Genomic DNA, 26,236 nt, shown 5'->3' with positions numbered 1-26,236 from the left:
AAATCAATCTTTACAATAAAACAACATGGAAGAACATATATATAAAAGAATGTATGTACAACATGTTGCTGAAACAGTTATAGTGATAGGAGTTTGCATACGTTGTCTGCGTACATCCAAACATACACATAGGAAATGGATAAAATTCACAAAATATTGTGAGCAACTATACGGTTCAAATGGTAGGATAATAGTACGTCACAAAGTGAAACAATACAGAAATAATAAATCATAAATCTTTCACTGGTATTTTTGAAAAAAGAAATTACCCTTAGTATTAGAGTGTCACATAGCAAACTCTATTACTAATATAGGTCACATACTGTATATCATATATCATATATATACACACAAACAGCCCCATTAGTGCAATGAATGGATGCAATAAATAGATGAGGCAGGGAACATTACTGTTTACTAATGTGTCGAAACAAAATTGTAACAATATTGGCGTCAATAAGGAATGCGACATGAAGGCTGAATGCCAGTTATTGTTTAAGTCATTTAAAGCCATTCAAAGCACAATCATTTAAATGTACCAAGAATAATAACGTACCCTGCTATGGTGGGTCAATAGTGTGACTTACACCGGGCAGGGGATGTCTATTGAAGGACCAGTGTATAGTTTCAGGAGCAGGAAACAGCGTCAGGCTCCAACAGGCTGCCCACACGCACTATTGTACATGCATGGGTCAGCCAGCATACCACAAACCCGTTACTCTGATGAGCTGCCAGCTGACTTAAACAATAACTGGCATTCAGCCTTCATGTTGCACTCCTTATTGACGCCAATATTGATACAATTTTGTTTTGTATATATTTGTATATATAACTCTAAAAAAGCAGGCGGCACACCAAAATTGTGAAAAAGTGAAGGAGGTTTATTGCCTCATACTGAGGCAATAAACCTCCTTCACTTTTTTCACAATTTTGGTGTGCCGCCTGCTTCTTTGGAGTTATATTGAACGGGACAAATCCTTTTCCCATTGGTGAGCACCCTATACATATATGTGTTTTGTGATATATATATATATATATATATATATATATATATTTATTTATTTATATATATGATATATGTAACCTGTATTAGTAATATATTCTTAGCAAGAGTTTGTCTATATCCTCATTGCTATGTGACACTCTAATACTAAGGGTAATTTCTTTTTTCGAAAATACTAACGATTTTGAAACTAAGATTTATGATGTATGATTTCTGTATTGCTTCACTTTATGACGTACTATTATCCTACCATTTGCTCACAATATTTTGTATAGTATTGTAAGTGAATTTTATCCTATCCTATGTGTATGTTCGGATGTATGCATACAGCGTATGCAAACTCCTATCACTATAACCTGTCCAGCAACATGTTGTACATACATTATTTTATATATATGTTCTTCCATGTTGTTTTATTTTAAAGATTGATTTGCGCTTGAATAAGGGCTATAATAGCTATAACAGCCACCTCTTCCCTCTCCAGCGAGAGATGCAGAAACAAGATAGAGTTTATACATATAATGGGAGCTTAAAGGCAGTTTACCACCTCCCCAAGGATATTCAACTTCTACCATTACATTACAGAACACATTACACTAATAAACAGCATGCCTCTATTAGGTGTCTGCAAATGACGCAGTTGGTGCACTAGAGGTGGTCCTTCAGCTTCTGGAAGCACCGCTCTTTGGCTCAGGTAGGATGGATAATGTCACAGCAGTAGGAGGATGAACTCCCACTGTACAGGGTGGTTCAGAAAAGAGATGGCAGAAGTCTGAGGAGCAAGAGCAGCACTTCAGATAGCTGAAGGCCCCTCCCCAGAGCACCAAATGACTCATTTGCATGAGTTATTTTTCTCCAAATATAGAAATTTGCCATTATATTGTGTGGGCAACAGAAGAAGGACGGGAACAAAGAGGCACCGCGCTTACTCCAAAGAGTTTAGAATAACATACGTAGCTTTATTTCAATGGATACCAACACACACTTCTCTTATAATAGGGACAGGATAGTTAATTGGTTTTAATAAATTTGTCAGAAAACTCACCCTCACTAGGCACTTTACAATGATGGAATATACTGTATATACTTGAGTATAAGCCGACCTGAATATAAGCCGAGGCCCCTAATTTTACCACAAAAAACTGGGAAACCAGTTATTGACTCGAGTATAAGCCTAGGGGGAAATGCAGCAGCTACTGGAAAATTTCAAAATTAAAATAGTCTGAGTTTTTGGGTGCAGTAGTTGCTGGGTGATGGGAAAGGGGAGGGGCTGTTTTGGTTGTCTGTCTGCCCCTTCCCTGAGCTTGAGGACTGTTTTTTTTTCCCCACTTGGAATTCAGCCTGGCTGAATATAGGGGATCTGCAGTGCTCCTATTAACCCCTTTCTGATGGAACAGGAGCCCCGCAGATCCCCTATATTCAGTAGACCGGGCACTGTCAGACACAGGGATACCTAATGTGTTTGTGTTTCACAGTCATTCTCTACTTTTGTGTCTATTCTAGGGAAAGGAGGGATTTAGAACTTTTAATTTTATTTTTTTTAAAGCTTTTTTTTTCCCCCACTATTTTATGGGAGATTCTATATATTGATATTGTGGCTGGTCATAGATCTCCCCCCCCCCAAAAAAAAATATATATTATTTTTTTTGCTGACTTGAGTATAAGTCAAGGGGGGCTTTTTCAGCACAAAAACTGTGCTGCAAAAAAGGCTTATACTTGAGTATATACAGTAATATGGAGAAAGGTTGCAACAATCCCCCTAGTACTTCCAATACAGGAGATGTACCACCAATTACCACAGACCTGAAGCCTAGATCCAATTTTTACCCCTTTTACCATAAGGGACTAGAGATGAGCGAACAGTGTTCTATCGAACACATGTTCGATCGGATATCAGGGTGTTCGCCATGTTCGAATCGAATCGAACACCACGTGGTAAAGTGCGCCAAAATTCGATTCCCCTCCCACCTTCCCTGGCGCCTTTTTTGCACCAATAACAGCGCAGGGGAGGTGGGACAGGAACTACGACACTGGGGGCATTGAAAAAAATTGGAAAAAGTCATTGGCTGCCGAAATCAGGTGACCTCCATTTTAGACGAATAGTGGATTTCAAATCCGGGTCATATGAGAATGTGAACTTTGTGACTATGAGACAGGGATAGCTGTACAGGCAGGGATAGCTAGGGATAACCTTTATTTAGGGGGGAATGTTATTAAAAATAACTTTTTGGGGCTCTATCGGGTGTGTAATTGTGATTTTTGTGAGATAAACTTTTTCCCATAGGGATGCATTGGCCAGCGCTGATTGGCCGAATTCCGTACTCTGGCCAATCAGTGCTGGCCAATGCATTCTATTAGCTTGATGAAGCAGAGTGTGCACAAGGGTTCAAGCGCACCCTCGGCTCTGATGTAGCAGAGCCGAGGCTGTACAAGGGTTCAAGCGCACCCTCGGCTCTGATGTAGGAGAGCCGAGGGTGCACTTGAACCCTTGTGCACCCTCAGCTCTGCTACATCAGAGCCGAGGGTGCGCTTGAACCCTTGTGCACACTCTGCTTCATCAAGCTAATAGAATGCATTGGCCAGCGCTGATTGGCCAATGTATTCTATTAGCCTGATGAAGTAGAGCTGAATGTGTGTGCTAAGCACACACATTCAGCTCTACTTCATCGGGCTAATAGAATGCATTGGCCAGCGCTGATTGGCCAGAGTACGGAACTCGACCAATCAGCGCTGGCTCTGCTGGAGGAGGCGGAGTCTAAGATCGCTCCACACCAGTCTCCATTCAGGTCCGACCTTAGACTCCGCCTCCTCCGGCAGAGCCAGCGCTGATTGGCCGAAGGCTGGCCAATGCATTCCTATGCGAATGCAGAGACTTAGCAGTGCTGAGTCAGTTTTGCTCAACTACACATCTGATGCACACTCGGCACTGCTACATCAGATGTAGCAATCTGATGTAGCAGAGCCGAGGGTGCACTAGAACCCCTGTGCAAACTCAGTTCACGCTAATAGAATGCATTGGCCAGCGCTGATTGGCCAATGCATTCTATTAGCCCGATGAAGTAGAGCTGAATGTGTGTGCTAAGCACACACATTCAGCACTGCTTCATCACGCCAATACAATGCATTAGCCAGTGCTGATTGGCCAGAGTACGGAATTCGGCCAATCAGCGCTGGCTCTGCTGGAGGAGGCGGAGTCTAAGGTCGGACCTGAATGGAGACTGGTGTGGAGCGATCTTAGACTCCGCCTCCTCCAGCAGAGCCAGCGCTGATTGGTCGAGTTCCGTACTCTGGCCAATCAGCGCTGGCCAATGCATTCTATTAGCCCGATGAAGTAGAGCTGAATGTGTGTGCTTAGCACACACATTCAGCTCTACTTCATCAGGCTAATAGAATACATTGGCCAATCAGCGCTGGCCAATGCATTCTATTAGCTTGATGAAGCAGAGTGTGCACAAGGGTTCAAGCGCACCCTCGGCTCTGATGTAGCAGAGCCGAGGCTGCACAAGGGTTCAAGTGCACCCTCGGCTCTCCTACATCAGAGCCGAGGGTGCGCTTGAACCCTTGTGCAGCCTCGGCTCTGCTACATCAGAGCCGAGGGTGCGCTTGAACCCTTGTGCACACTCTGCTTCATCAAGCTAATAGAATGCATTGGCCAGCACTGATTGGCCAGAGTACGGAATTCGGCCAATCAGCGCTGGCCAATGCATTCTATTAGCCCGATGAAGTAGAGCTGAATGTGTGTGCTAAGCACACACATTCAGCACTGCTTCATCACGCCAATACAATGCATTAGCCAGTGCTGATTGGCCAGAGTACGGAATTCGGCCAATCAGCGCTGGCTCTGCTGGAGGAGGCGGAGTCTAAGATCGCTCCACACCAGTCTCCATTCAGGTCCGACCTTAGACTCCGCCTCCTCCAGCAGAGCCAGCGCTGATTGGCCGAATTCCGTACTCTGGCCAATCAGCACTGGCTAATGCATTGTATTGGCTTGATGAAGCAGTGCTGAATGTGTGTGCTTAGCACACACATTCAGCTCTACTTCATCGGGCTAATAGAATGCATTGGCCAGCGCTGATTGGCCGAATTCCGTACTCTGGCCAATCAGCACTGGCTAATGCATTGTATTGGCTTGATGAAGCAGTGCTGAATGTGTGTGCTTAGCACACACATTCAGCTCTACTTCATCGGGCTAATAGAATGCATTGGCCAATCAGCGCTGGCCAATGCATTCTATTAGCGTGAACTGAGTTTGCACAGGGGTTCTAGTGCACCCTCGGCTCTGCTACATCAGATTGCTACATCTGATGTAGCAGTGCCGAGTGTGCATCAGATGTGTAGTTGAGCAAAACTGACTCAGCACTGCTAAGTCTGCATTCGCATAGGAATGCATTGGCCAGCCTTCGGCCAATCAGCGCTGGCTCTGCCGGAGGAGGCGGAGTCTAAGGTCGGACCTGAATGGAGACTGGTGTGGAGCGACCTTAGACTCCGCCTCCTCCAGCAGAGCCAGCGCTGATTGGCCGAATTCCGTACTCTGGCCAATCAGCACTGGCTAATGCATTGTATTGGCTTGATGAAGCAGTGCTGAATGTGTGTGCTTAGCACACACATTCAGCTCTACTTCATCGGGCTAATAGAATGCATTGGCCAGCGCTGATTGGCCGAATTCCGTACTCTGGCCAATCAGCACTGGCTAATGCATTGTATTGGCTTGATGAAGCAGTGCTGAATGTGTGTGCTTAGCACACACATTCAGCTCTACTTCATCGGGCTAATAGAATGCATTGGCCAATCAGCGCTGGCCAATGCATTCTATTAGCGTGAACTGAGTTTGCACAGGGGTTCTAGTGCACCCTCGGCTCTGCTACATCAGATTGCTACATCTGATGTAGCAGTGCCGAGTGTGCATCAGATGTGTAGTTGAGCAAAACTGACTCAGCACTGCTAAGTCTGCATTCGCATAGGAATGCATTGGCCAGCCTTCGGCCAATCAGCGCTGGCTCTGCCGGAGGAGGCGGAGTCTAAGGTCGGACCTGAATGGAGACTGGTGTGGAGCTATCTTAGACTCCGCCTCCTCCAGCAGAGCCAGCGCTGATTGGTCGAGTTCCGTACTCTGGCCAATCAGCACTGGCCAATGCATTTCTATGGGGAAAAGTTAGCTTGCGAAAATCGCAAACTGACAGGGATTTCCATGAAATAAAGTGACTTTTATGCCCCCAGACATGCTTCCCCTGCTGTCCCAGTGTCATTCCAGGGTGTTGGTATCATTTCCTGGGGTGTCATAGTGGACTTGGTGACCCTCCAGACACGAATTTGGGTTTCCCCCTTAACGAGTTTATGTTCCCCATAGACTATAATGGGGTTCGAAACCCATTCGAACACTCGAACAGTGAGCGGCTGTTCGAATCGAATTTCGAACCTCGAACATTTTAGTGTTCGCTCATCTCTATAAGGGACCACACATTGAAACCTTCTATTTATTAGTAACATCAGAAAACTAACATTAAGAAATAGATACACCAACTAATATAACACATGAAGAAAGAAAAGCTCTCCTGGCTCAGAAAAACAACCAAGAGATAGTAATTAGAAGTGCGGATAACAGGGGGGTATAGTTATCCAAGATCATATGTTTCTGAAGCCCTCAGAATTTTATCAGATAATTCATATTATTTGGAAATTAAAAAGGACCCCACTGAGGAACACTATTCAAGCTTTGCTAAAATAATAACAGAGGCATTCAAAAATGGTATTCTCACCAGAAAAGAGAAGGATTATATTCTAGTCAAAAATCCATCTATGGCATTGTTTTACCACCTCCCTAAGATCCACAAAAATCCTATTGATCCACCAGGACAGCCCATTATCTCGGGTTATTTCCATCAAAAGAAATCTCTCTGAATATATTGACATTCAACTTCAGAAATATGTAGTAAAGCTTCCATTAGATCTAAAAGATTCTGTAAGCCTTATAGAGAAGGTGCTACCGCTAAAATGGGAATCGGAAAACCACTGGGATACATTAGATGTAACAGCTTTATAAAGCAATATTGCCCATCCCAAGGAATTGGAAGCTGTAGTACATTTTATGAACAAAGATGAGTCCATGCCCATCAAACAAAAAGATTTCATCCTGGACGGAATAGAATTCATATTAACGCATAACGTATTCTCTTTTCAAAAAAAAAAATCTACATACAGGTAAAAGGAATGACTATGGGGACAAAATTCGCCCCCTCCTTTGCCAATCTCTTTATGGGTCGATACGAGAAGCTGTTCATATCAAACTCCCACCCCGGTCCTCTAATATTATATTTTACAGATGGTTCATAGACGATCTGTTATTTGTCTGGAAAGGAACCCAGGAATCCTTCTAGGCTTTAACATCCAACCTAAACAACAATGAATGGGGCAAAATAGAACATAAAGCGATTGAATATCTTGATTTAATTCTGATGGGCATAAACATGTTTACAATGGGTTGTTTTAACTAAATATTACACTTTGAGGCAGCTATAATAAATGGCTTCAACCAACCACTAACCATGAGTGGAGATAAAGCTTTTGTGTTATCATTCATATTCTCTGGAAAAAAAGCCAACAAACTGAAAAATCTCCCAGGGTATGTAAACTTTTGAGCACAACTGTAAATATGAAGTTCTTATACTTCTCCTTTCTGCTCAATCCACTCCTGGTTTTGGCAAAAACAGGTCAGCAAAATCTGCAAGAAAAAAGCTGCATATCCGCAACGAGGGCCTCAGCCTTAGGGAGTATTTGGTCTCAGCAAATGTTGTCATTTTCTATTAAACTTTCTGTATCAGTCCATTAGGATTTTCAAGATTTCTGCTTGTCGTCATCCAAAAGAACATTTAGGGTTGACTGCTAGAGTATAAAACATAGTCCTTGTTAAGTAATGAGTACATACAGTAGATGCATGGCTTCATACAAGCATTGCGTATGTTTCCATATTACAGCCCTGCACCCATGAGTCCATCACTTGAGCTGTTGTGATCATCACTTGACCAGGACTGATTTTTATCTACTGACAGTATGACTGCAGAGGTCCTGAAAACTACATAAGCAAGTAAATACGTTGCTAAGAGGATTTACCTCTTACACAAAAAACAGCTGTAGATTGCAATGTATTTGAAGTTCAGCTGGACTGTAAAATTCTAATATGAACAAGTGAGTCCACTTAATTTCTCATCTAACAGTTGTTTCCATGATTCTTTCCTTGTATTTGAGCCTCCTGGGGGTATTGCGCTGCCTTTTATTCTTTGGTCTGTTTGGATACTTGACATTCCATCTAGGAATTAGAAGAAAGGACTCAATGTTTTAATACACATTGAAGACCATTAAATCAGTTGTTCAAAGAACAACTTCTAATTAGTCTGGAGGCTCAAAGGTTCTGGACAATCCCTGGACAATGTCCTCGTAAAGTCAGAATACAATGTGTATCCCCTCTCAAGCTCCAAGCCAAAAGCTTGGCTAAATACAAGATAAATGACAGAAAAATAAGATCTTAATTATTTGCGTATTACATAGATTTTATTGTAAAACTCTAGACCTATAGTGCCCATGTGGCTGTGAAATTGTTTGGTTTATGAACGGCTTATGTAGACTATTTGCTTTATTGTGTAGAATCTGTTGTGTAAAGCTTATGAATTTGCACATTGTATTTTAGCTCCAGGCGTAGTTCTTGGCAATTTAACCTATTGATCAGTATGTTATAGTAAAAGATGGTGGCTTAGTGGTTAGCCTTGCAGCGCTGGAGTCCTGGGTTCAAAGAGAACCAAAGACAACATCTGCAAGGAGTTTGGATGTTCCCCCTGTGTTTGTGTGGGTTTCCTCTGGGTACTCCAATTTTCTCCCACACTCTAAAGATGGTCTGATAGGGAATATAGAGTTTGATCCCTATATGGGACAGTGATTGACAATATCTGTAAAGTAATGCGGAATATGATGAAGCTACTGTATATACGTAACCTTAATAAATAAATAAATACATAATAATAATAATAATACTAATAATAATAATAATAATAACAATAAATTGTGAGATATTAAAGAAACATCAGGAATATTTCTTGTTCTTTGCATAATAAAAATGACTATAATGGCACCAAAAATAAATAAATAAATAAATTAGGACCATATGAATGTATGGTCTTTCTTGACCACTAGAGTAGGACTCAGGTTCTGACACAATACTGGGCCCCAAAAGTTGATTCCTAAATACCTATCATTTATTAGACCTAACTGATGATGTCATAAGTATAGTGATCTCAAGAAATGTAACAATGCAGTTAAAAGTTTTAAGCACATGCTTTGCATAGATGGAGGGAAAGACCTTAGAATCATTATCTCTGGTGGCACATGGATGCTCAATCTAGCACAATTATATTAAGTTGTGGCAAAAATGCAAAAATACTTGTTTTTTTTTTAAGTATTATAAAACTATACAGCACTGTACAAGTTTTAGGCACAGGGTATTAAAAAATGTGCAAAGTGAGAATAATTTTAAAAAATATGGTGAAACTATTACTGCTGTGCTTATTTCATTACAAAATGCTAATTCTACTATAATTGATGTTTTTAGTATGAGCATATACTGACACATAACCAAGGAACAATGGTTGTAGGGGGTCTTTGACAGAAATACAACCTAGGAACATCCCTATACCTTAGACCTATGTCATCATGGATTCTCTAGAGCTGTGATGGCAAACCTATGGCACGGGTGTCAGAGGTGGCACTCAGAGCCCTCTCTTTGGGCCCTCATCCGTGGAACAGATTATATTGTGGGGGGGCCACTGTGGAGCAAATTGTAATGTGTGGGGACCACTGTGCAGCAGATTATACTGTGTGGGGGTCACTGTGGAACAAATTGTAATGTGTGGGGACCACTGTGCAGCAGATTATACTGTGTGGGGGCCACTGTGGAGCAAATTGTACTGTGTGGGGGTCACTGTTATGCAGTTTGGACTGTGTGGGGGTCACAGTGGAGCAGAAAGCTCTATAAAGCCCCATTCACATGACCGTATTTTGCAAGTCTGTAATTGTCTGCAATTGTGGATCCGCACATTATTTAGGTTAAATGCCGGTATTGGCACTTTGTGATAAATTAGTGGGTTTTGGGTTGCAATTTGGGCACTCGGTCTCTAAAAGCTTTATATTAAGGAGTTGGACTGTGCCAGAGCACCTTCACGTCTGCATGCAAGTTAGTGGCAGATATGGTTAACAGGCTGTCCCATGTCACCAGATCATAGGCTCGCAGAACCAAGACATAAACCTAATAACTGCTGGACACCTCCACTGCTACATGTAGTTATCCATGGAGCATTTGGAGACAAAAGTTACGTTGGCGAGCCAGGCCACCATCTTGTGCCTACCCCTAACTACTGAGCCTTGGGTCACATGTACTAAGCTCTGAACTGGGAGACACATAAGTCTACATGTCAGACAAAGCAAAACAAGCAATAGATAAACACGCCAACAACTTTATTGTTTCTCAGCACACCAATACACATGAGAACACACAACATGCACTTTCAGAACAAAACTAGATAGGTATTTTAAAAAGTTGAGATCTGCCATCTCCATTTTATCTAATTTTATCCAAGAGGCCTAGCTTCTGAATCTGGTTCTATTGTTTCCTTTGAAAGCACTGGGTATATTCTCCATGTACTGTAGTATCTTGAAGTCTGCAATTCATTTGGAGCAAGAACATTAGAAGTTCATGATCTGTTTCCCTTTCTGCTTCAGGCCATGTCTTTTATTAAAATGAATGTCATAGAAAATGTAGTCAATAGGATTTGAGTGAACTCCAGCTGGTGATACTCAGGTATATGGAAATTATTTTGGTTGCTTGAGGGATGTATTGGAAATATAACATTGCATTCCAAGAACCTGATTAGTTTTTATGCATCATTTCTGGTTTTTAGACTGTATTTTATTGCCTGCAGACTGAACTTGATCATTAAGCTTTTTCAGCTTCTTCTTTATGAGTTCCATAAACCTGTATGACTGTTGATCTTCCACAACATTATATCCATACATAGCACCATCAGTACTTTGAGGAATCTTTCTCGGCTTTCTCAGTGCACTGCCGCAGGTACTACAAGCACATCAGTATTCTTTTTGGTCTATTTTATGGCCTACTTTCCCACAGTTTTCACAGTACAAATTGATGTCTGTGCAGTTGCCTCTTCTGACCTTATTTGTACTCCTCATTATTCTATATTACTAACGTCTACTACGTCACATAGTAAGTTCAGTCTGCTTCCTCTGCTAAGAGTATCGAAATGACCTGATAAGAAATAAAATCTCACATATCGTATCGATCCACTAAAAACATCAAAGCCCTCTTGCTTTTGCAAGACCCAAAGCCATGAAGCTGAAAAAATTCTTATGAAATATAAAAAGATGGGATATTAACATGAACAGAATTGCTAAAAAGTAACTTCAGAAACTTCTTACCATTGCCGTTATTTAGGCGAATCTCTGCACCCTTGGACATCTTGCACGGGTGGCTTATATTAGCGTGAAATATATAGCACAGTACTGATCAATGGAGCTCGGCTTTGCTGCTTAAATACAATAGAAAATAAAGTGTTTGTCATGTGGATAACTTGTAATAAATGTACATCAATAAATTTAAATCTTCAGGGTTCTCGACACAAGATTTGTTAGGGTAATAAAAATTTGGCCTATAGTCTCACAAACCAGCAATGTAAGGGGGGTATCGTCACTCCTTGGGGAGAGACCACCATATAGGTGTGTGGAGACTTATTAAGCCTTTAGCACTCCACTTTGCAAGGGACTATGGGAAGAATATGCAAATCTGTCTCCCATGATGTAATTAGAAAGTCAGATGCCTCAGTGTTGCAAACCAATAGAAGGGAACCCAGTACAGGTGGTAGGGTGACCTTGCTCTGTGGTGAGCAGTCGCAGTGCTGGAAACAGACTCTCAGTCCCATGTATGCATGGGATGAGAGTTGTTTTCCAGCATGGTGCTCACCACAGAGCAAGGTCACCCACCACCTGTACTGGGTCCCTTCTATCCAGCCTGTCAAGTCTGTTTCTGTCCCTGGCCGGTATGCTGCTCCCCTAGTAGGCCACTTGGAACAAGATGGCTAATGCTACTAGAGAGTTGAAAAACGCCCTAAGAAATACCCCCTGGACTCCAAAGGCCCTCTGCCTCCGGGGCAGATAGAACCTGCTGTGACCATTTCTGTACAGTTCATCCAGGTGATCAGCCCAGTCCAGTTTATTATTAAGGAGCACACCCAAATACTTATAGGTCTTGACTATCTCAATGTCTGATCTCAATATGAGGCATAAGGGGACATTGTACTGTATGGGGTAATTATATGGAGAGCTTTACAGTCATAGCAATTCAAGCATACAGTGTCCAAATATTACAGCTATAAACTGCCAAATAATAGTGTCATAGTGTGCCAATAAATAGTTAATAATACTCCCTTACATTGACTGAATAATATCTCAATGCACCAACAGATCAATACTACTATACAATGACTAACAAGGTGAAGTGACCTGTCTATAGCCAACCAGCGGACACTGAAGATTCTGGGCAACAAAGTAGGATACTCCAGTGTCCAGTGCTAGTAATATCATGCTGTTATATAACTAGCCACCATATTTATCATAGCTTTTTTTTTGTGTTTTTTGTCTAGCACCCGATTTACTAATCTAAGATAGGTGATAGAAACGTTCCAATAATCAATCTTTACATCTCATTACAGGGATGCTCTACTCACAAGCACTGTGAACTGTGTGACAAGTTTCATTTCTGGGTTTGCTATCTTTTCAATATTGGGTTACATGGCTCAAAAAAACAATGTAAAAATTGAAGATGTAGCCACAGAAGGTAAGTGTATTAGATTGCTACCATGTGATAAATGTTCTAATATGATAGTAACAAAACAAAAAGATTTCATTACAAATGTCACATCCCATTTACTAACTGGTTTAATGCTAAATATCAAGTCAAGGCAGATAAAATACAACATGTCTTGTATAGCAACTTAGCCCCATTTATGTTGTACGAAGCTTCGAGAGGAGAGTCATAATTGGTTGGAACTCAATTCATCTGGTTTATAGCTCAAATATACCCTGTTAAAGGAAATGTGTTGTCAAACCTATTGCTAAGCTGGGTTGCACACGAATCTGGTGTGAATGAACGGCACAGGCACACCACGGTGGCCGGCCATGCTGCTGCAACCCCCTTCATTCAATGAATAAGAGCCTCAGAAGCAGTGCAGAATCAGACAGGAATAGGACCAGTTCCATATTTTGCGACCTGGACTGTCGGCCTCACACGGAACCGTATAATTCACAGTCATGTTTATGGGCCCATAGAAATCAATGGATTAGCGTGCTGTAGAGATGAGCGAGTACTGTTCGGATCAGCCGATCTGAACAGCACACTCCATAGAAATGAATGGATGCACCTGGTACTTCCGCTTTGACGTCGGCCGGCCGCTTAACCCACCGCGTGCCGGCTACGTCCATTCATTTCTATGCGAGCGTGCTGTTCGGATCGGCTGATCCGAACAGTACACGCTCATCTCTAGTGTGCTGTCTGGTAAAAAACAGATAGTACATTTACCATTCATACGGTCGTCTGCAAGCGGCTTTAAATCAAGTTTTTCATCTTAAACATATTTTTTAAATAAAGCACAGGTTACAGAGCATTTCAGGGCAGAGGCTTAGCGTGAACCTCCTACAGTGCCAAATTTATATCGGGCCCCTATCTATATTTATATCAGGGCTCCTATCTATATGGCAGCGGTATAGCATAGCTCTATAGTCCTGAACAGCTGCTCAGACAAGATGGATGCCCTCTTAATTGTGCAAAAAATAAAATAAAAAATCAACAATGAGAAAATAACAATAAAATTAGATTAAACACAAACAGCATGTATTAGTATCTGGTTTTGCTTAGTATAATATAGATATGGGACAAATAATAGGTAAGTGAGTATTCTTGTGAATGTAATAAAACCATAATCCTATATTGCATATAGTATCACTTTATAAACTGTAGTTCGGATATAGACAAACAAGGTTACAACAAGTCATGCTATGTTCCTCTATTACGTTGGGATGCTTGAGATGGTATGATGTATGATTCACAGCTAGCAGTAAACACATACAGTGCGGTCTACCTACATTTCTACTATGGGAACCTGTAATTTGTAGTTATGCGTAGCTAGTTGGTAATAATCTGTTAATCCCCATTCATAATAGAAAACAGGTCGAAAAACTGTCCTAAAACCTAAACTTGACTGCCCTCGTGTGGTTTCAACTGAAAATGACTTAATGGGAAACACATGATGTGTTAAAATTAAGATTATATTTCATATATATGTATATATATATATATATATATATATATATATATATACATACATATCTCAGAAGATCACATGGTCTAGACTAAAAAGTAAAAAAGTTAAAAAAAACCTAAGAAATGAAATGTTTGTAAATATATATAAAACATTCTCAATTTTAATAAAATACTGTATATGATCACTCATACCCTCCTTCCATCATGCATTCCATCATTACATCCCCTGTTTACATTAGGCATTATTAGGGAATTAAAGGCAATGAATGCCTAAGAGAATCTAAAAGGCTATGGCTAAGTGGACCACTGCAAAATGCACTACAGAAAAAAACATGACAGGGCCCACACGGTGGCTCAGTGGTTAGCACTGCAGCGCTGGAGTCCTGGTGTTTAAATCCCACCAAGGGCAAAAAACCCATCTGCAAGGAGTTTGTATGTTCTCCCTGTGTTTGCATGGATTTCCATCCCATATTCCAAAGACATACTAATAGGGAAAGAAATGTACATTGTGAGCTCTATGTGGGGCTCACAATCTACATTCAAAAACGAAAAAAAACATGACAACACTTTTCACAGAAAGTCCTCAGAGGTTTCCTCTGCCAAATTTTGCTTCCTTTATACCTATAGAGAAGCCGACGTAGGTATAATTGAGAGGTAATTTTCTCTATTCAATATTTTTACATTAGAAAGTCTCTGCTTTGCTCCTCCTACACACAATGATTCATGTAACTCAACTTTACTAGCATGTCGTGAAATTGTATTTTAATTTTTTCTATTTTTTTAAGGGCCTGGACTTGTGTTTATTATATATCCAGAAGCTATTTCCACCCTTCGCGGATCAACAGTTTGGGCTGTAGTATTTTTTATTATGTTGATTACACTTGGCATTGATAGTGCTGTGAGTATTATTGTGAAAAGTTCCTTTTTATGTCTTATCTGTTTTTATATTAATAATTCAACAAGTGATTAGGTGTTACTTATTAGATATATCCTTTTTATTGGTGTGCAGATGGGCGGGATGGAGGCAGTGATCACTGGCTTAGCAGATGATATCGCTATCCTGAAAAGACACCGGAAACTCTTTACTTTCCTAGTTGCAGTTATTACGTTCCTCTTTGCTTTGCTGTGTATAACTAATGTAAGTAATAAAGCTCTGAAGATATTCTATTGGATTAAATTATTCAACGTACTGAATGGTGGTATACAGTAAACTGAAATCCAGGGTACTGTTCAAAAGTGTGTCCCAATATTAGCTCCCCTACATGCTCTTTTTTAACATATTAACTGTGTAAGTATAAATATTATATAATGTCAAGATGAAATTGCTTTATTTCAAACTTTCACAAAAATTGCTAGCCATGCATGCTCTATCTGCAACATATATTATGTCTCCATATTGTACAGTAAGTATATTTGTATAACATATAATTTCTATAATTTCAGGGTGGGATCTATGTACTGACTCTTCTGGATACATTTGCTGCAGGGACATCCATTTTGTTTGCTGTTCTAATTGAGGCCATTGGAGTGTCTTGGTTTTATGGTACAGTATATTCCTAGTTTCTTCTCTTCTGTGCACAAAAATGTAACAAATCTGCAAAGTATAAGGAACTCCTTTATTCTACTTTACCCCCACATTACCCCCAAAGGATTATATTATCTTAATATAAACCCAAAAACATGGCCAAACTTTCTTGGAGCTATAGGCGGGAATTCATGCCCTTGTCATGTTTTCTCAAGATTTAACATGGTACCTCTTGTATTGGCAAACACATACTGATTAATCTAGAGCAGACATATATTTTATGTGTTTGTGGGAAATGTCCATATATGTATCTACAAGTATATCATCTTGTATGTATGTAATATACAGTGAAATTGCTTACAATGTTAACTTTTTGAGATGCCAACCTCTAAACTAGACAACATTTGCATTCCCTTATACGCTTCTTTGTGAGGAACATCCTTCCAGAAGACTATTCATTACAATTTTTGGGTGGTTTCAATGAAATTATTGTACACCGAACTGGTGTAGGGACGAGAGATTTATGAAGAGGCTGGTGCCAGAATAGAAATCTATTACAGTTAGGAATAACATAGATTTCCATTATAAAGTTACAATGAATCTGGCGTGCCAAGGTGTTCCCTCCCTGGCCCACCCTGATCCCTTGAGGCCAGATGTAGAGGGATTGATGAATTCTCTTCAATGTGTTTGTCAAAAATGGGTCTCAAAATAGGCCTATAATACAACAAGGGTCTATCAATGTAAGCTTTTTTGAGCCTCATACAATTTTGTTACTAACTTTCTTGCATAGAATACCACCTAGAAGATTGTGAGAAGATAGGATTTTTTTTTTTTTTTTTGTAATATACTTGAACTGAATATTTCAGTACAGCTTCCAAAATAATTTAACTTAGAAAATGCACAAATAAAATAAACATCCCAGAATTTCTTCCTTTAACCCCTTCGTGAGTTGACATATTGTTGGGTGACAGCTATAACATCATTTCTTATTATGTCTTTTTCGGTGATACATTCGTCTATTTTGCTTGTTTTTTTCAATGTCAGGAATATGTAAATAATACGAAGGGGAAGCATGTCTGTTTTCACTTTTTTTATGTGTTCTATAAAAAAAAAATATTAAAAGTAGTAATAGTTTTGTTTTTCCTCTCTATTATAGTCATTTTTATGTAGGTGATGCATAGTTTTGTCTCACTGGCCACGGGGCTAGAGCCTGTAATGTGGGCATGGTAATGACATTATTTTCTTTAATTTTCCTTTATTTTTTGTCTTTTTATTTATTTATAAATTTACAATTTTTTGTGCACCCCTTAAAGTCATAATAGATATACATTAGCCCCAGCTAGAGGATGAATATAGAATATTATAATATAATATATTATAACTTGCTGTAGCCCTCTAGGTCCCAGCAGCTCCAGCAGAACATGTATACATTATTATTAATGTTCATATTAATAATAACCAATAGGTCTGGTTAGTAGGTCTACAACATAAACCTCTGCTTGTAGCTTTAGTAGCTAGTTTCCCTATATGATCATTTGGGTCATTATTCGTCCTTTGGGGCAGATTTTCTACTGACCATGCACCAGAAGTCTGTAATAGAAGGGATACAATTCTTGGCATATGCCATTTTGCTCTAAAAACGGTGCCACTTTCTTGAAGAAAAGTGGTAGGAGTGTGGGTGAAGATGGGAAGGGCTGCTGTGGCATGATTCATTTATTATAATCTATAGTTAAATTATAGTTGAAATTTCAACTAGTTCCCACAAGTGTGAACAGAGCCATAACCAAATATATCCATTTCTGTTTTATGGTACCATGTTAGTCTTCTTCCATAATTCACTTTATGATCATGACATGTTTTCTATTTAGGTGTGGACCGATTTAGTGATGACATTTACAGAATGCTTGGTTTTAAGCCTGGTCTATACTGGAGGCTATGCTGGAAATTTGTCAGCCCTGCTTTTCTTCTGGTTAGTACAATATGTAAACTCATACTAGTCTCATACTGATTATTTCTCCCTTTCTTCCTTTTTTTTTTTTTGGTGAAAACATTTTAGATAAAGAAGAATGTTATAAAAGTGTTTTGACATTTTTGTAGTGACTTTTATCTGTATCTACTGATAATGGGGGTCCCTGTGCAAACTTTTTGACCCCCATCATTTAATTTCCCCTACCCCCTCAGTCCCCATTGTAACATAAAAAATAAAGAATACTCACCGAACCACGCTCCCACGGCTCTGGCTGTAAAGTGTACTGCTTGGTGCTCATTGTGCTTCCCTGCCACAGACATTATCAGCCTTGGACTAGAGATGAGCGAACACTAAAATGTTTGGGGTTCGAAATCCGATTCGAACAGCCGCACACTGTTCGAATGGGTTTCAAACCCCATTAAAGTCTATGGGGGGAAATGCTCATTTCAGGGGTACGCAACATTCGATCAAATTCTACTTACCAAGTCCACGAGTGAGGGTCGGGCTGGATTCTTTTTTTTTTTTTTTAAATGTAGATTGTGAGCCCCACATAGAGCTCACAATGTATATTTTTCCCTATCATTATGTCTTTTTGGAATATGGGATGGAGATACATGCAAACACGGGGAGAACATACAAACTCCTTGCAGATGGTTTTATGCCCTTGGCGGGATTTGAACACCAGGACTCCAGCGCTGCAAGGCTGCAGTGCTAACCACTGAACCACCGTGTGGCCCCCAGGCTGGATGCTTCTCCCTGCGCAGCGTCCCCGCGTCCTCTTCCGGCCTTGAATTCACTCTGCTAGGCATTGGGCCTGGGCAGAGCCGACTGCGCATACCCGCACTACAAGTGGACATGCGCAGTCGGCTCTGCCCAGGCCCGATGCCTGGAAGATGAATTCAGAGCCGGAAGAGGACGCGGGACGCTGCGCAGGGAGAAGACTTCTAAAGGTAAGAGAAGAACCAGCGTTGATTGGCAATGTATAGCATTCTGCCAATCAACGCTGGTTCTGCATCGAATCTTGACTTCGAACAGCTAGTAGTACTCGATCGAGTACGAGTATTTCGAATACCATAGTATTCGATCGAACACCTACTCAATCGAGTACTACTCGCTCATCTCTACCTAGGACTGAATAATGGAGCATGAGGTTGATAACTACCGTACATGCTCCACTATTGTACTCAACCTCTATCCTATTGACACAGAATTGAAATCACCCTTTTGCCGCCTGAAACAGTGTCACAGTACCCAAAATGTGGGACTGCCCCGCTTGGCTGAGGGGATCCTCTTTAGGCTAAGACCCCATGTTGTGGAAACGCAGCATTTTTAGATGCAGATTTTTCTGCATATTTTTTTTAGCCAAATTTAGGATTGGTTTTACCAGCAGGGAAATATCTAAGTGCTTCCTTTCCATTCCTTTTCAAGTCATCTCTGATTTTGGCACAAAAAAAAACGCTACAAAAAATGCAACCAAAAAAACTCCCAAAACACTGCAATGTAGATTCTTTGTGTAAAAGAGAACCTTTTATGTCCAATAAAATTGGCGGTATTCTATAGTACTCTTCCATAGGCTTGTACTATCGGGGGGAGCATTCCTCACAGCCCAGTGATGACGCTGAGGCCCGCCCTTCTGACAGTGAAGGGATATGGGTGCCCAATCTAACCGCACGGATATCTGTGGCACCGGGATGCATACTAGAAATGCTGACAGTGTGAATTCATAAATTGATGTCAGAGGACATGAGATCTCCTCTTTAAGTTCTATGTAAGAGTTCTCTTTTAAAGCATTTTTGATGGGACAGAGATTTTCCATTGCAAAATTCACAGGGATAATCTGCTTACGTTCTTTTGCAATGGGAAAATAATAATTTTAACATTTAACTGTCCAGATCTTTCACAGGTTTAAAGAAAAAAAAATCACATTACCGTTCTGTCTGTAACCTCAGCTAGCAAGTGCCCTCTTATACTGCAGCAAATGGTCAACCTGCCAGAATCGATTTAGCATTTGTGATATGGAAGGATTTCTTACCACTTCCTGCAGGCTAACCTTTGACTTTTTTTTTTTTCAAAATAATTCAGATATTTTGCTCCATAGCAGTGCAAGACTGAGTTAGCCTAAAGCTAAATATTCTAACATTCACTCAGTATTGTAACTTTTAACCCACTGGCCTTCCACAAATAATAGTTATAGGTTAAAGACAATACACTGCAAAATTGTGTTCCCAATGTAGGTTCACACTAGTGGGTTTTTTTTTCCTTGTGATTTTTTATTTAAGTTTTTGCAGAAATTGATTGGTCAGTTTATGAATAAAATGTTATCATCTAGTTCTATTCTTTAATGTTAAGGTATAAGCTTTATATTATGTTGTATTTATGTCTGTTAATAACAAGTGAAGAGATTCACATATAGTAAATCGAGTGTGTTGGCAATATTGGCAATGGCAATTTGTGTTTCAGATTCTCCTAATTTTTTAAAATCTCTGCATCCTGTTACTGAATGGAAACATTCTGGTCTGGCTGTAAACCTGTACAGTGTTAAATGAATGGCTCATTCCAATCTCCATAAGTGTTTCCATTCACAGAGCCAAATTAAGGCTTAGTTTTTACGGGACAAATTGTACTTTGTAATTATACCATTTAATATCTTGTGCAATTTACTGGGAAGATGGAAAAAAATTCCAAATGTGATTGAGAAAAACTGCACTTGTGGGACTTTCTTACAGGCTTTGTTTTAACATTGATCACTATGCAGCCAAACTGATATGTCACCTGTATTCTATGAGTCGGTACAATTCCAGGGATACCAACGTTATACAGTTGTTTTAACACTTAAAAAAATGAAGTATATGGGGTTGTTTAAGGCATATTTTTATGGTGCCAGATGTACATTTTTATACCAGATTGGGGAATGTCATTTGCTTTGATCACTTCCTATCCAAATTTTTATGGGAGGTGAAACAGTGAAAAAGCACTACAAGCGGACATGCGCAGTCGGCTCTGCCCAGGCCCGATGCCTGGCAGAGTGAATTCAGAGCCAGAAGACGCCGCGGGGAAGCTGCACGAAGAAGACTTCTAAAGGTAGGAGAAGAACCAGCGTTGTTCGGCCGACTGTATAGCAATCGGCCAATCAATGCTGGTTCTGCATCAAACTTTTCCATTCGAATAGCGAGTGGTACTCGATCGAGTATGAGTATTTCGAATACCGTAGTATTCGATTGAATACTACTCGCTCATCTCTACATATGACCACTACTAAGATTGGTGGAAGTGAGTGTTACCATCAGAGTTGAAACATGCACTTGCAATGAAAGCTCAATAATACATGAATTGCCATACATACTAGTTTAGTGAATATGAAATTGAAGGGAGCTACCATATTAACTAATTCAGTGTAAATATTTCAAGTATTTGGAGTCAAAATAACACTTTTTTTTCTTTCTTTTTTTCTCTTCTGGAAGTTTGTTGTGATTGCTAGTATCGTGACCTACAACCCTTTGGAATATGATGATTACAAGTTTCCGTCATGGGCTAATCAGACTGGATGGCTCATTGCTCTGTCGTCCATGATATTAGTGCCTCTCTATTTTATCTACAAATTCCTAACAGTGAAGGGGTCTTTTAAAAAGGTAAGTCTAAAGTTACTTCCCTGCACATAAAAGAGTTTATATTATGTTTCATTTAAAGCATATCTAACTTTTTAACAGATTTTGATCAAATCAACAGTACAATGAGAAATAATGTTACTTTTGGCCATTATATGCCTTACATTTTTTTTAGCATTTTCCCCTTTGCATGCTCTATCCATAATTCTCAGTTCTACTTGATTTGTTGAACAGAGATTAGATGGTATGATATCTGCCACAGACAACACACAGAAAGTAAGTAGAAGAGAATATGCTTATTTAAGTTTACCATAACTCTCTCACACAGAAGAAGCAGCAGGATCATATAGGACATATAGAAACGCACTAGCCTGTGCTGATGTGAATAAAGCACTTAAGGTTAGATAGAAACTTGCTATTCAAGTCTAGCAGCCTCTGTTTGTGTCCGTGTCTTTCCTCTCTAACTGAGCTCCTGCTGACTGAACCTGTCAGCAGACTTCTGATATGATCCGTAATATGACATCCCTGTGAGCTTCAATCCTGTCTTGGGTTTTTATGGCTAGGTCATCAATATCAGTTGAACAGAGAATAACTGATCAATGGGGGTGATGGGTGTTGGATCCCCACTGACCACTATTTCATGCATAGTGCACACAAACATCACGTACAGAAAACAGACCAATGGTAGCCAGACCAAAGGTGGCCATTCTGCTATACTATGGGGGAATTGAGAAACCAGATGTGAACGTATGTTTATCACAGGTTTAGGCAACACTTGTAGTGCTGATTTGTGGAAAATGTCCCTCAATATATGTTATTGTTACCAAAAATCGGGGATACATCCCAACGGAAGCTGTCTCTCAACTTTTTGCTATAGTATACAGCCCAACCTTACCACATAGAGTCAAGCATGAGAACCAAGCTTATTAAATGGATAAAGTAACAGAAACTAGATTACTGAAATAGACAGTATGGCCATAAATTCATAATAGACAGTAATGTAGAAGGTTCCACTGTACTTATTGTGTGCACAGAATGGCAGTAGTCACTATTCATCTGAGACCGAAATATAAACTACAGATAAGGCTTGAAGAGGGGAAAAATCCAGAATAATGCTAAATAGAAGCCACATAATAGCTTGAAATAGTGTCATACTCCATGTACACACACTGTATTATTGATTTATGCAAAGTTTGTTTAACAGTTGGGTAAAAATATCAACAACCAGCATTGGGTTTCAACTCACATTTAACCTCTATAAAGAATGACAAATATATCCTAAAGGAAAATACAGGAAAGCAGGAAATCAATAACTATCAATGTATGGGAAATGGATTCATTTGGAAAAAAACAAACAAAATAAAACTAAAAATCAGGCACAGCAGCTTAACCAATTGCAGTAATTTGGGTTAACTCTGCTACAATCTGTATGTTGTATATATTATATCAATATATGATATTATATGTGAATATGTTTCTTAATATTTTAGAGACTTGCATACTGTATCACCCCAGAAAATGAATATCATCTTGTTGCTCAAGGAGATATCAGGCAGTTTAAGGTAGGTTCATTTACTTACTTAGAGCTTACAATCTTTTGGCATTAAGTGAAGTGATAGACTGGAACAGAAGCTAAAATGGATTGCAATGAATAAGTAAAATAGTAAAAGGGGTTGGCCCATGAAATCCTTTAGCCATGTGATAGGTGATATTTTAATGATTAATAATCAGGGGTCTGGCTGCTGGCACCCACAAAAGCTCAATTTTGGAGGAGATGGAATGGAGTAGTTGTCACACATACACACCACTGCGCCATTCATTGTCTAAGGGAAGGAGAAATATAGCTTTCTAGCGGTATATAAAACTGCATGTGCCCCAAGTGATGAAAGGTCCTCTTTAAGCAAGCAGGGTAGTTGGGGCATATAAGCTCAGAATTTTTTTTATAGTTGCACTATTTTTGCCTATACATAATATTTTCATTAGCTTGCATTAAAGGGGTATCCCACGCCGCATACTCACCAGTCTTCACTCCTGTAAAATCTTCTTTCTTCCTGGTTTCTTACATCATTTGGTGGGCGGGGTTTCACATGCAACCTGCCGTTTAGCTCCGCCCCCAAATTTACGTGTAGCTCCGCCCGCCCATATTGGACTATGAAGTACAGGCAGCAGCAACTCCATTCTGTGTTACATACAGAGACGGCCTGTCTCTGCCATAATGAACACAATTGAATTAGCTAACCTGATAACTGGGAGAACAGAAGAAATGAAAGCAGCTCCTCTCCTCTATCTGAGATCAGGGACCTAGGTCACGTGGTGTAGACACAGGAATAGCTAGAAACACAGGCTGGCTCCCGTGCACTTAGCCCCTCCTCCCTCCCCCCTGAGAGCAGCAGATACATCACTTGACTCATGAGCAGCTAAGTCAGGGCTCTGGCCACAAAGAATTGAATAAAGTAAGATAGTGGACAAACAAAGCAGTTTTTCTGAAGCAGTGTATTTAGGAAAAGTCTTACATCCACATTAACAAGCAGTATGGATAGGATCCTTGTGATGGGACAACCCCTTTAAGATTTTTGGAGGGTCTGTCTGAAAAAAAAAATCATTATGTCATTTTATTTTTATTTCAAAAGGCCATTACAATTACAGCAATATCGCATTTATATTGGTTTGGTATACTGGTATGTTTTATCACTTTCACTAAATAAAGTGAGAAAATAACCAATTGCCTGGGGATATCATATTCTATTACCCACAACTTTTTTCGTGACAAGGCTCTTTTTTTGTGGAGCAATTTATAGTTTTTATTGGCACCATTTTCTACTATGTACAACTTTTTGATTGCTTTTTATTACTTTTTTTGGGGGAAAGTGAGGTGATGAAAAAACATTAATTTATGTCATTTATTATCATACTTTTCTTAGTATTATTTTTGTATCAAAAAAGAAGGCAGCACTCCATTCAGTAAATGCAACCAGACTTGATTTATTCCATGTGTGAAGTTTTGGTTCCAAAACTAGAACCTTTCTCGAGTCATAGTTCCATGTGGAAATGGACAGTACGGAACCCTGTAAAAGCCAAAAGATGATGCTAGAGACACTAATACACTGCGTATGATAACTATACACTGTATATATGTGTCAGTAAGAATTTATCATTGTAGAACCATCTCTCAGAATTCCATAATGCCATTCATCATACGTCATACTATTAGGGTTGAGCCGATCTTGAGATTTCAGGATCGTTTTTAAAATCCGATTTCCGATCATTTTCCATCCAAACCCAATCCCGATCCTAATGCAAGTCAATGGGATTTTTTATTGTTCAAAAATCGGATTTTAAAAACGATTCTATTCACTACACAGTGTGGAGTCCAAAAATTGAAGGCTACAATTTTTGGACTTCACGCTATGTAGTGATTAAAAAATCAACCAGCTATCGGAATTCCATTTCTGATCTTTTCTAGGCAGGATCGGAACACGATCGCGATCGTGAAATTTACTCGATCGCTGATCGGGATCCGATCTTTTCCGATCCCGATCACTCAACCCTCCATACTATATATAAATCAAGGATAAACTATTTATTCTTCCAGACTAATAAATTGCGTGTCCTTTCGTGCAGCTTCGACATTGGCTGACTATAGGATAGGAAATTGATGTTGAAGAATGAAGAGACTCTGGGACAACCTTGGTTTGGCTATCCAAATTTCAATCCATACAGCCTAGGAGAAGCATACCACTTCCTATGAGACTTCAATGCCAACTTTACTTAGTTTTTTTTATTGCAAAATGTTCATTCAAATGTTCTCAACAATTCGATGTTACTGGTACGGTAACGTGTTTGCTGGAATGGATGGAAAAGTGTTCTAACAAGTAAATGTGCGGGTGTTTCACATTCACATTAAAAAACAGAAAAAACTACCTCTGTGTGCTGTCTGAATGGGAATGGTTGATGCAAGGTAGACATCCCAAATCCAATAAAACCAAACAATAAGGATAGGTCTGCTATACTATTACTCAAACAGCCCAAAAATGATTGTGCATTTTGGCTAATAGCACCTAAGAAGAAATATAAAGGACTGGCTCCCCCCCTCTGCCTCAGCGAGTTATGGCTGCCACCTGTATGGGTTACACAGTGGCAATAGGAAGTGGGGACATAGGTTTAACTTGAAGCTCTGTAATCTGTAAGGGGCCCCTACCTACCATTTGTCATTTAGAATGTTGGCATATTTTATGAGGCATCTTTGGGCCCCCTCCAGGTTCAGGGCCCAGTAACAGCTGCTACTGCTCCATCTCTTATAGCTTCAATGGTGGGTGGGGGTCATTTCCCTCATTAATACACCATGACTGTAAGTCCTTTATATTACCTGGTAGGTACTGTTATCTTATCAAGACAATAAATGATGTGCCTTTTGGGCTAATAATAGAGTGGACATATGCCTATGATATTTTGCCCTTTAAGGGAACCTTCCATGTGAATATCACTATCCAAGCTTTGGGCAGTATGTTATAGAGCAGGATTAGCTGAGCAGACTGATATATAGATTTGTGGGAAAGGATTCAGGATAACATGAGATCTGACCATTGAAATCTCTGCCCCATGTTGAGAAGTCACAGGACACAGACCTATCATTGACTGATAACTGCCCCTCTATGCCTGTGCATACAGAGATAAGTGTCAGTCCCACATAGGACTGCCGACTTGACTTTTCAACCTAGACAGATCAGTCATTTCAACAGATAAATAACACAAATTATATATC

At 39.9% G+C, this 26,236-nt stretch overlaps 1 protein-coding gene across 1 annotated transcript in view; it reads left to right on the top strand.

The window, feature by feature from the left end:
- Positions 1–25,195, top strand: part of SLC6A2 (solute carrier family 6 member 2) — an 80,907-nt gene extending 55,712 nt beyond the window's left edge. The window contains exons 8-15 of the mRNA XM_075281908.1: positions 12,769–12,893; positions 15,161–15,273; positions 15,385–15,513; positions 15,819–15,918; positions 17,769–17,869; positions 21,331–21,498; positions 22,965–23,036; positions 25,096–25,195. Of these exons, the coding sequence (XP_075138009.1) occupies positions 12,769–12,893; positions 15,161–15,273; positions 15,385–15,513; positions 15,819–15,918; positions 17,769–17,869; positions 21,331–21,498; positions 22,965–23,036; positions 25,096–25,122 (835 nt within the window). The 3' untranslated portion in view covers positions 25,123–25,195. The remainder of the gene's footprint in view (positions 1–12,768; positions 12,894–15,160; positions 15,274–15,384; positions 15,514–15,818; positions 15,919–17,768; positions 17,870–21,330; positions 21,499–22,964; positions 23,037–25,095) is intronic.
- The last annotated feature ends 1,041 nt before the right edge of the window (positions 25,196–26,236 follow it).

The sequence above is a fragment of the Leptodactylus fuscus genome, chromosome 7 (assembly GCF_031893055.1).
Source record: "Leptodactylus fuscus isolate aLepFus1 chromosome 7, aLepFus1.hap2, whole genome shotgun sequence".
Classification (NCBI taxonomy): domain Eukaryota; kingdom Metazoa; phylum Chordata; class Amphibia; order Anura; family Leptodactylidae; genus Leptodactylus; species Leptodactylus fuscus.
This window is presented reverse-complemented; position numbering and strand designations above follow the sequence as displayed.